This window comes from Nicotiana tomentosiformis, chromosome 1 (assembly GCF_000390325.3).
Source record: "Nicotiana tomentosiformis chromosome 1, ASM39032v3, whole genome shotgun sequence".
NCBI classification, from domain to species: domain Eukaryota; kingdom Viridiplantae; phylum Streptophyta; class Magnoliopsida; order Solanales; family Solanaceae; genus Nicotiana; species Nicotiana tomentosiformis.
The window spans coordinates 159,139,183-159,151,719 of record NC_090812.1 but is presented as its reverse complement, the minus strand read 5'-3'; the positions used below and the strand labels follow the sequence as shown (position 1 = coordinate 159,151,719).

General features: G+C 35.0%; 1 protein-coding gene across 2 annotated transcripts; it reads right to left on the bottom strand.

Annotated features, from left to right (window-relative positions):
* Window positions 1–604: 604 nt before the first annotated feature.
* Window positions 605–7,531, bottom strand: LOC104110861 (protein EMBRYONIC FLOWER 1). 2 transcript variants are annotated; one of them, XR_011413395.1, is made up of 8 exons: window positions 7,267–7,531; window positions 6,150–6,342; window positions 5,206–5,612; window positions 4,986–5,096; window positions 3,512–4,899; window positions 1,691–2,654; window positions 767–1,544; window positions 605–703 (listed from the first exon to the last, which is right to left on the bottom strand). XR_011413395.1 is itself a non-coding variant. In XM_070192685.1 (7 exons), exons 2-7 carry the CDS (start codon window positions 6,317–6,319, stop codon window positions 1,072–1,074), a joined length of 3,513 nt encoding a protein of 1,170 aa, XP_070048786.1. In that variant the 5' UTR covers window positions 6,320–6,342; window positions 7,267–7,531; the 3' UTR covers window positions 605–1,071. The 2 variants fall into 2 exon arrangements, 1 of the variants encoding a protein (XP_070048786.1); XM_070192685.1 differs by having other exon boundaries at window positions 605–1,544.
* Between the last annotated feature and the right edge of the window lie 5,006 nt (window positions 7,532–12,537).

Here is a 12,537-nt window from a genome sequence, read left to right as displayed (position 1 = left end):
AATTAGAACCTAATTACAAGCAGTCATTTGTAGCAAGTATGGACCATATAAATTATTTATGTAACTCTCCCTTGACGGTGGCGGAGAATGAGTATAGGTTACGGGTTCGTTTTGGTCTAAACTTTGTATTTGTCTTAAGAAATCCAGTAAAGATGTACAAATTACGAACCCATAAGCTTCTAATCTTGACTCTGCCTCTGTCACTCGATCAAGTGTAACTGGGAGCAGTCGGATGTTGTTCCACTTTTAATTAATTCTCTTGATTACATGAATCTAACTATAGTTTGTCCAAACTGACCCTTAAAGAAGTACTTTTTTCGTTCAATTTTTTGTAGTTTTTTTGTTTAACCATATGGCATCCGAAACCTAGTAACGAACTAATCCAGATTCATCAAAATTTACCAATAATTGAGGGATCAAAACTGCAATTATCCCTATATATATTATTTATCTGAGAATGTTTGTTGTTCAAAATTGAAACAAAAGTGTAAAAGAACACTACTAAAGTGTTTCAGGCTTGCAACTAGCAAGCATCATCTGTAGAACTAAAGTCTCGGACTAGTTAGAGTCGACTATATGAAGATCAAAACAGAACAACAGAATATATACCAGAAAATAGAAGGTACCCTTATAATATTGAAGAGCAAAGCTGATTTTATCTCATGTTTTCTCTTTTCAACATACAAAAGATACACATTTTAAGCTTCTTCTTCTTCTTCTTCTTTTTTTTTTCTTTTTTTTTTTTACAATAGAAGCACAACAACACACAAGTTATCTAAAATTCACCATGCCTCCAAGCTGGATCAAGATCCGGAATCAAGAGCTCCGGTTTTTTGAATCAGTTCAAGTTTGTGTCCAGAGTATAACTCTATTCAAAGTTTCTGAACATTTTGAAACATTTCTTATTATCACAGATTTAATTTACCCTGAAAACTTTAACTGGTATAGTAAATGAAATTATATGCTGGGAAACCAACCAGCATTAACCATATACCCGAGTATAAGTTGGGAGGTATGCTTTCAGCAGAATTGATTCTCCACAGCAAAAAGATAGACAATTTGTGGAACTCACTATGCACGGCCTAATGGTAGTAGTCTCCCTTCTTTTTCCTTTGTGATTCTCCGCTGCTTTCGCTTATTCAGATCAACAGTGTGAGATCTCTCTCTTGATGAGATTTTCTTCCCAATTCTTGGATCCTTTACACTCCTAGTGAAGGGGTTCCCTTCTTCTGGAATACTAAATTCAGCAGGGTTTCGGTTAAGGCTGCAAACATTACTTCCGTTGACTGGAAATACAGCTCTAGCATTACTGTGGCCCTCCAAGTCAAAGAATTTTGAAGCATTATGATCCTGCAGTGGAAGCACCTGAGAACTTGATGTGCCAAGGATTTTGTTTTGCTCATCCTTCTCAGGACAAGAATGTCGAATCATGCTTAGCAGGCCATTTGAAGATACAAATCTCTCCGATTTGCTTCCACCACATCGCGAAGATGCGTGAGATTTTCTTGATTTCTCTTGTCCTCGAGACTTGAAAGATATTTGATCTGTAAAATCAGCTTATTAGAGTTTGTTTCATTTACACATGGAACGATGATGGGACCAATTAATGACCGGAAATGAAGATGAAAATATTCTAAGAAAGTTGAATCTTAATCAATAAAGGAACAAAAAGATTATCTAGAGCTCTAACCTGCATGATAACCACCAGGGTGTACCCCGGAAGACTCCTTCAACTGATGATGTGATAAATACGATCCATTGAGAATACTCTGCTTACCATCCGTTTGAAACCTCGGGTGATAACTGCATGGAGAAAAAGGTTTCTCCCGGAGCTTGTTTGTATCCAGATTGAAAGGAGGACTTGATGGCATCCTTCGGTCCATAAGGCTGAGTAACTGCATAGCTGGGATTGTCTCATTATTATAAGGATCTAAAGACCCCATATTTTTCACATTCAAATCGGCATTGCCTCCTGATTTGGGTAAAACAAGATGAGGCTCATTCTGCATTCTCACATCAACACTCTTTATGTCACTAATAGTCCTCCCTTTCTGAATCATTTTGTCATTTGGCTGACCAATGGATTTCTGTGCAATTCCAAGTCCTAATGGTGTGTTCTGCACATTTGAAAACCATACCGGGTTTGCTTCTTCACTATGCTGCAAACCGGATCTGATGTTCATGGAAGCAGAACCTTGGCCTACATTAGATAATTCCTGTTGAGTTTGTGGAAAGGTGCCAAACAGTTTGACCGGCAGTCTTTCAACCTGGGCCATTCCGAGGTGGTTCCTCTTAACATGAGAGAATTGGAGGGAGCTTCCTCTTCTTGCTCCAACATCGGTCTTTGTATTTGAATTAGATGGATGGAAACTAATTAAACCAGGACGTGACCATGTCACTGCTTCACCCTCGCGTATCTCAGCATATGGCCTTGCAATACCATCAGTTCTTTCAATCATGCATTTGGTTTTGGTCTCAGTAAGACCCCTCTCGTACTGGTTCTTCGCCATTAGCTCCACTATTTCCATTGGTATATCATCTGACAACCCTCGTTCTAAAGCCTTCTCAGAGTGTTGATTTCTGTGATGCTTAATTACATCTGAATGCTCTAGAAATTCATTAAGATTGGCTCCATTATGCCGGTGAGGCATTTCCTGCAAAGGCAAATCTCTGTGACTTCACTGAATACAAACACTTACCTTAAAAATTGTGCTAATAAGTTGCATTGACTTACTCTACAACATTCATGAAACAGAAATAATAAAACAAGAAGTCACACGTCCACTGATTGAAATTTGTTTCACCTAAAAGACCTATAGAGAAGTATTAAGCATATAAAACAATACCAAATAAACTCAGGCTCGCACTAATAAGCATGACCAGATCAGAAAATGTAATGATATTGTCTCTTAGCACTCGGATCGGATATTTAGCTAGTCACTTAAGTAACTTCATAGTTTAAGAACATAAAAAGAAATTTAACGTAAAAAGGGGGCATCACTGTCTAATGTGAATATCTTTTCTTTTCACCTGTGACATTGTAGCGTATACGAAATTCAACTTCTCAAATGAAGACGTTCTTTCATCAATCAGTCTTCTAAGATATCAAGAACAAGATTTTGAAATAGAAAACAGATCTCAGTTATCCTGCTGCCCTTTTCCAAAAGCTTTTCAACCCCCCTCAATCCCATGTGTTGGATCCAAACAATCAATCTGGCTATTTAAGATATCATTGCTAGTTTATTAACAGTATTTTTTCTTTTCCATCATCTCTGAACAAAGTAGCATTAGGTATATAAAACTACACTCAAGAACTACAAAAAGTATCAGCTTTACTTTATAGCCTGAGCAACCAAAGAAAAGAAATGTTTCTAAATCAACTCAATTAAGATGCATTCTTAGCCATTTGATTTAGATCCTTTGACCCCACAGGACATTATGGAGGGGGAGGAAACTAAATCATCGCAAACAAAAGGGAGGCTAAAAGTAAAACACGGAAATAAACCAGTACCATTATATCGGAAACATGAAGGTTCCCCTTCTGAAGCAGATTTGGAGAGTTTTGGATCCCTTGCCACATTGATGATGTCTGGAAAATTCCCTGGTTGAGGTCATGAATCACTCCTTTCCTTGAAGATTGTGAATCAGTCACATTTGACTGTCCGACAAGAGTATTATCTTTCCCTCGAGGATCGCTACTCTTATTTCCCTTCTGCAGAATGAACGGCCAGGTTGTCATATTTCTTTTTTGGGTAATATCATTCTCAGCACATTTGTCAGAGTCTCTGAAGCTGTTCAAAGACAGGTCTAGCCTTACTTTATCAGACAATTCATGCGCTGGCTGAGAGGTCACCATTTCCATATCAGGTGTCACCAGTACGAGATTTTTCCTCCTGGTTGAACTTTCCCCCAGAGAATTATTGTCCGGATGCATAAGATTTGAGGGAACACGTCCAACTTCAGGAAACTTACTACTGTTCCAACACAAATCGGAGTCTCTATATGTTCCTACCAATGACTGATAACATTGCGCGGAATGAACGAGGCTATTCGCAGCACCATATCCCTTTGAACCGCAATCTTCTATGGTTGTATCCTTCCAGGGCATTTCAGGAGAATATCCATCGACAGGTCGAAGCTGCTTGTTTTTCTTTTTATTTATTCCATTTCTATGCTTAATTTGCAGACTTTTGGTACCACTCGCTATACCTTCTCCATCAGATTCCTTCTCATCTGAACGTGAATCATCAATTTCGATTGCCATGGAACTCCTCCCAGCTCCTCCATGAGAGGACCTGACCCTTTTAGTCACGTTACATTGTATGCCCATCTCCAACAGATTTCTGTCATCTTCTTGAGACAACTTCCTCTTCTTCTGAAAGGATCCCTTATCTTTAGAAGCACCAACTATTTCTTGCTCAGAAGGCACCGTGGGCGTGGTACTCGATGAACTACGCTCTGCTTTGGCATGCCTAGTCTCTGAATTGACTTGTCCACCCAATATATCAGTCAAGAGACGTACCTTTTGAGTTTTCCGACGTGGTAGATCATTTGGAATATCATGGTGCAAATCACACCGTCTTTTTTCAGCCAAAATTATGTCACATCTTGAAGATGTTTCATCATAATCTCTCAATTCAAGGGAAGGTAGCCTACTTAGTTTCGTCTTACTAGTTTCAAGAGCTTTACCGTTGCTACCTGATATATCAGATTGCTTGAAAGCCGTTGAGGCTTTCCTCTGTCCATCATTTGGAGAACCCATTTCTTTCTCTGGACTAATATCAGCACTTACATCATCAGCACTTATGTGGAGATTTCCATGATGAACAATTTTACCCCCTGCCAAGGTTGAGTCAGAGATTGCAACTCGTATTCTGCTGTTTGAGAGATAATTGGCAGCTGTTTTGGAAACCAAAAGAGCTCTCGTTAATTAAAAATTGACGATCATATGATATAGACGCATATAAAAAATGCTATTGAATTACCTGGGCTCTTTGAATCTATTTCTTGACCTGAGTGTTCTTTAGATATTGCTACCTCAATATTTGGATATCCGATCTCCTCATTTCTAACATTTCCGGAACCAGTTCTGTTGCCTGAAAAGCAATATGGATTATGAACACGTAGGCAGAAATTATTATCATTCTAAATGAATAAAAATATCCAAAATATGAGCCACAGTAAATGAATTATTAAAGAATATACCAGCTGCAATAGCTTTGTCTTCAACTACAGTGCACCTTCCTTTGTTTGGTTTACATAAGAAGTCATAGCCACTACTGGTATTGGGAGAACCATTGATAATAGCTTTGTTTCTGTCAGTTTTTCGTGAAGTTAACTCCTGCTTTGTCCCTGGAAATACATTTGCCATAGCACTAGTAGAAGCCATGTTTTCGGAGATCAATCTACTTCTGCAGCTTGAAGAAAGGACCTCACACTCTTCTCCTGCACTTTCTGTGCCTATCTCGTTAATGCAATTTTTGCATCGCCACCACCTAAATTTAGGAACATCTAGAGGAGGAAGTTGCTCCTCAGAAGTACTGCAATCACTGGTCGATGCAAAAGGAGAACAAATTTTCCTGTCCCTTTTTCTCATCTCAGCAACATATCCACTGTGTCCAATGTAAGAAATGTAGTCAAGAACATAGGAGTTCGCTAGAAAGACTGCAGTGTTTATTCATTGAAAAACATCCCAAGTGATTATTGGGTTTTATTCGACCTCAGAAGTCTTAAGACTGTAACTATAGTAGTAAAATTCAGCGCCTAGAAAATATTATCGGAAGAAAATCTTTTGACGGAGATAACCACAAAGCAAAAGTTTGACCGTACATAGGTGATGTGCCACGATTCATCCCACAAAAATCCAAAGATAGTAAAGCCAGCTATACATCTTGCCTAAACTTTCCACACTCTCCTATGTGTACGAGTAAACAATTATCAACCAATATCTGCTATCAGACATATAATCTATTTGTCAATCCAACACCGTAATCCAGTAAGAAAAAGGTGACCATCAATGGCAACAACAAACTTCCAAACACAAAAGAATCGGCTTCTAAACGAAGTCAACTGAAGATAGCATAAAGGAAAGGTAAAACAGAAACTTTATGTAAGAAATAAGAAGGCAAACTGTACAGATCAAGACTTACCGTATTGAAAAATGTGGACAGTTCCCTTCCTCTTTCTTCGGCATAGGAATATCAAGGTCTATAGATATTGATTCAATTTGTATGAGCGATCCCAAAGATTTCGACAAAGATGTATTGATATCAGTACTTGTGTGAGAATTTTCTTCCAGTGCTATGTTACTTTTCTCCATGTAAAAGGGAGACCAACTAAAAACTACATAAAGCAATGAATTTGCAGTCACAAAAATGAAATTCATGTCAGAAACTCAGAAAATGAAGCATTGCAAACAGCTAATTAATTATTTATAAGAAGATCAAAATATATTGTTGCATTTTGCATCGGCATTACTGAAATACATATGGGTCTTTAATTATATGTTTGTGTACGCTTAAAAGATTGGAACTTTATCATTAAACCAAGCTTAAGGTACTTAAGGAGAAAATTTTAGTTCATAAAAAACCAACAGTGACATATATGTAACTTTTATAAATTCGTCAGGTCACCTAAAAGCTAATTATATGTAACCGTCAATAAAAAAGTAGAATTAGCAACATGGGAAAAAGGTAGGTGTAAATATTATTTGTACTGCTAGTGTATATAAGTTAAATTCTAACATAATTACAATGCTGAATACCAAAGACATTACATTAAGGAATAACACGTGACTACAATTCTAATGAAATTCAAATGCTAAAAACCCTAATCTAAATGACAACAGAAATCAATCTTTTCCCATCAACTATTTCCATAATCAATCATTTGTAGCCGTTCTAGGAATTGTGCATTTGTTCCACAATTCACATAAAATCATACCTAAATCTAACAAATTAATATCCACAAGCAAAATTAGGGTTTTGTTAATACCCAATTATCTCGACAAGCTAAGTATAAACCTATAAGCAATCGAAGCTACAACCTTAAACACAGTAACAGACAAGGAAATAAAACCCAAGAAGTACACAAAAATAAATAACCAAAAAGGGGAAGAAAAAAAAAAGAAATACTTAAAACGTACGGGAATCATTTCATGTCCAAAGAATCAGCTAAAAAATCGCGTAAAAAACAAAACCTCTCAAATCACCTTAAATCAAAAACCCAAAAATTAAAAACTAAAGAAAATTAAGTAAAAAAACTTACCTTTCTCCTAAATCGAAAGCTCAGATCAGAAAAACCCAGAATTATTTTTTTCCACGGCTGATAATAAGGCGACTATCTTTGTAAAGAAGAAACTGAAATGAAGCCAATTGTACAATTTTCTTGAAATGATTTTTAGAAAAATGAGAAGAATTGGGAGTGCGAAATGAAAGCGAAACCCTTTTTAGGTTTATTTTGGTTTGAGATGAAGTTGTAGAGAGAGAATAGGAAAGATAAGTGAGTGTTGAGGTTTTTTTGAAGTTTTTAACTTTTTATCTAATCTGATTCTTGAATTAGCCTTGTTGTTATTTATATATACACTCATTATTACGTGTATCTAACTTTAATTGAGATTTTGCATGTGTACAGATAGAGGAGAGAGAAAAGGGATTGACCAAAGGGAATGTGACAAGTGTGATACTTTGAAACCCTAGTAAAAAATTGAGTTGTGACGCGTGTATACACGCGCTACACGTGAGAGTGGGCCTTTTGAGTGGATGTTCCTTGTCTGAAGACAGATGGCACGCACTTAGGAGAGATATGAGTGGTCCGTGCTGACGAGGCCACGTGTGGCGCGTGGCTGTGAAAGATCCGAGGATGAAACCCTAATGTTTTAGGTTGGTGGGGGAGGGGGGGAGGGGGGTTAAAATGTGGGAATAACCCTAATCTTGTACAAAACGTAAGGCACAAAATAGAACTTGAAAGATGTGGGACCCAATATATGGTAAAAAAAATAAAATAAGTATTTGATTAGGGTTTTGATTTGATAATTTTCTTTTATCATGTATTTTTGGTGAATATTATTCTGCTTTTTACCCTTTTTTTCCGTATTATTCAGTTTCACGCATGCAAGAGTTTTCCCTCGGCAAATATGATACATGCAATCACACATGGATATATTGTATGATTAAAACTTATTTGCATTCCAAATTATTACTAGCAAATGAGTACATAACACTACTCTTGTATATAAATAATTTATCACTTAACTATAATTAGGTGATTTGCATCACTTTAATTTATGACGGTTATAATTAAATTGTTCGATATAAACATTGAGGTCATTTAATTATTTACCATACATGTACAACCAACAATTAAAGAGATTATTGAAAGACCAATAGGTAGATCACAACACATTTAAAAAGTGATGTTCAATGAACACGGGTATGCATAGATTTTAAAATTGTAATATATCATTTATGAAACATAGCGAATGTAATTACCAGGTTTGTATACAATAATTAATTGCCACCCTTGACTTACTTCCCTTTGGTAGTTAACTATAGCTATAAAAAAAATATATCTATAATAATAGTTATTATTTGGAACTGAAACATAGTTATTATTATTTGTTTGTTATAAATTGTCTATATTAGCTAAGTTTCCAAATTAGATAAGCGGCATTTTTTCACGAAAAAGAATCAGATTCTAAAGTATTCATTCATTTTTAAAAGGTTGAGGGAGTTCATACATTAACTATTTTTACAGCCTTAATTATTTGTATATGCTCTTAGTTTTTATTTGAATTAAGTACATTTAATTTTTGTCTTGCGATAATTCTCATAGGAGTAGTGCAACAGAATATATGAATACTAGGAAACATATAATTTTGAGATTTGCATTATTCTTGCAAAACAATATTTAGCCGACAACCCATTCTTATTTACCTTCTCACAGGTCCCAATCACAATTTTTTTTTAAATAATCATAGTGTTCGAGTCTTGCGCTACTCAACTAATTTACGTTTATCTGCTAGTTTTCACCAAGCATACATATTAAATAATTTTGTTCACCACAGCTTGAACAAATGAGAAAAACATACCTAACTAGTATTTTTGCCTCCGCTTTGAACTAGAGATCAATCACAAATTATTCTTACGGTACTTTTCTGTACAAAAAAAGTTAAACGAATTGGAGTACTATCTTTATAATAATTATGGACAACAACAAAAATACATTGCCCTACGCCCTACCACGAACAGTCAATGATGTGACAGAAAATTAAAACTGTAGTGTTCTTCTTCATAGGAAGATGTATTATCATATGAAAGGTGTATCATGTATTGATAATTTTTGTTTTTGAAAAATGAAAAATTGTCTTATGATGCATTAAATACATAAATTAATAAGTAGAGGCGAATCCCAAGTTTAACATTTAGGGGTTCCTACATCGACCTCTAATAAATGATATTTCACGTTATTTCTATCGCGCACAAGAAAAGTAGATCATCAAGCGAACATGCCTAATATAATATTACTTGGCACATGATCATAAACTAACTTTATATATATATATATATATATATATAAATAATAGATAACTGAATATTTCCACTTATGGAATCCAAGCCCCAACCATATCTAATAAGATGTATTGGTTTCTACCTAAACTTTTCAAGTTTCCACAATATGTATCCATCCAATAAGTTACTTGAAAACCCAAAAACCTACTAACAAACGTGCACTTTTTTCTAAAATAGTGGAGAAATCTCCGAGATTAGTTGTGTGGTTCGTAACATAGTAAACAATTAGCTCGTTGGTCTATCCTTTACTACTTAAATATCATGATATCTTGTTAGCGACTTGTTCGAGCTAATATATATATACGGTATACTTTCTGTATGAGAATTTTATAAGTCCAAGATGTAATGGATTGTTATTTTCTACTTCAATTAATTTCCCTTTATAAAAAATATGTACGTACAAGAGTTAAACGCGTGTGTTCCATGACTGAGTTACAAGTGCACCTCTTATTTCCCTATCAAACATTAAACTCTATATTACCTACTAATATATTAAGACACATGAGTTTAAATTATATACTAGTTGGTAAAAAATATTTATATAATTAGATTATGATAAAGTAATTACATGTAAATTTCTACGATAAATATTTATTGGTAAGCTGATAATTAAAATTACAACTAATCCTATAATAGGTCAAACTATAAAGGTCTTTAAACTCTGTGCATATAATTTAAATTCAAGCCTAACCTTTCACTGAAAGTCTGAAAGCATGTGAAAAGCTGGAAACAGTGATTAGAAAATCTTGTTAGGAAATTAGGGGTGTTAATTAATACATAAATCAGTGCCTTTTTATGTAATAAACCTCTTTATATTTCCGTTTTAACAAAATAAAAAATACTTGAATTTTTCTCTCTCTATCCCTCCCTCTTTGTATAAGCAAAATGCACTCCACTGTCCTCTCTATTTTGTCTCTTTCTTCTTTAATTTATATTTGGGTGGGATTTTGTGCTCAGTGGCCGGAGATCATAAAATCAAAGAAACATTTTGCATTTTTTTTCCTTAAACAAAATAAAAAGGATTTTTCAACACAAAATAAAAGAAAAGAAGAAAAACGATTTGGAATTTGATATTTTGAGTTTCGTTGCCCAAAAAGATATCTTTATTGATTTACAAACAGGAGATGAGATCTAGGATGTGTCGAGATGAACTTATAGTATTATCTTTTGCATTAATTATTTTTTTGACATGTAGAATACTTTTACTATAATTTTTTTCGTCTAATTTATTATCATATTTTACTTGAAGTTATGGATTGTCCTCTCTTTCAATAAATTTACAGAAAGATAAATATGATGACAGGTTCGGTAGCTCATTTTGGAAATCAAGAACAACGCACAAAAACAGTATTTTGGAATCATCACACTTTCCGTACTCCCTACATGCTTTATTTAAATTTATTACACAAATACTTTTTGGGAAATCAATTTTAAAACTACATCTTATTGGTCAGAACTCGTCGCACCGGACTTGCCTAGTACGATTTATATTTTTTGTGTAATTTGCGAGTTATTGTGCATTAAACAGGTTGCCTAATGCGCATCATAAGAATAACAAATGCGGGTTTCCCTAAAAATTTTCCAAAGAAAAAAATGCATCTTATTTAGATTTTAGCAAAAGAACTAAAATTAATGTCCATGATTACAAATAGCTCTAGGAATAACTCATGTGCTTTTGATCAATCATTTGTGGTTGATAGATAGTGACCTTATGAGCATTTTATTTTTTAAAAAGAGTAATAATAAAATAAAAAAAGGCGGCCTGGTGCACTAAGCTCCTGCTATTCGCGGGATCCGGGGAAGGGCCGGACCATAAAAGTCTACAGTACGCAGCCTTACCCTGTATTTTTGTAAGAGAAAGGCCAACAACATTTAATATTTACGAAAATACATTAAATTATGTAAAACTAAAACACGAAACAAAATATGAAAATTAACACAATTAACTAAGCATAATAACTTGTGTACTTAACAATATGCTTACTTAATTTTACCTATGTTTACCCTAAAAATTGAGTAACAATTAAACTTATATTGTGGTTTTAAAGATATGTGATTTAAACCAGCACCAATTGATAAACAATGAATTAAATAGATAACTTGGACAATAAAATTAAAAACTGGTCTGTAAACGATGCCTCGACCTCGATTCGAGATAGTCTCGAGGTTAGTTAATAAGAACAATATAGGATAGAACAAATAGTGATGAACAAAGAAAGCAGCGTATATGTATATTCTTATCCGTGAATCATGTTCGTGGCTACAAGTGAATGGGATCCCTCTTTATATAATAGAGGAATCCTAAATAAGGTACAACTCTAATATCGGAAGTAGATCCCATGATTGGCGCTAATAATCGCTTTGATTTGATCTGTTCTGGGATTTTCGTCCTGACTTTCGACCTGTTACTGATATCTCGTCATTCCGTTATTATGCCTTACCCGAAGTCAGTCATGCTCGATCTCGATTATTTCTGGCCTCGATCTCAATGAATACTTCAATATCCAGGTGTGATGTTCTATCTTCAAGCTCGAGCCAGGGGCGAAGCTACAGTGTAGCAAGGGTGGTCAACTGACCACCCTTCGTCGGAAAATATCAGAAAATTAACACTGTGTATATAGGTAAAATTTTGGATTTACATGCATGTAATACATATTGAACACCCTTACAACAATAAAGAATCATAGCTCAGTGGCAAAGGGTGGTCAAGAGGGCCTCATGGTCGTGGGTTCGAGCTCCACTCTCCACATTTTTTATTTTTCTTGTTCAAGTTTGAACACCCTTGAAATATTTTCTAGCTTCGCCACTGGCTCGAGCCCGATCTATTATGAGGTTACCCTCGAGGCAACTCCCCTGCCAACAAAATCGGGTATGCCCGATTTTGATCGTATACAAATAGTCCCCTCATTTTTTGGAGTGTAACGAGAAGAAATGAATTTGAGACCTCGATTTAATACCTCGATCAATT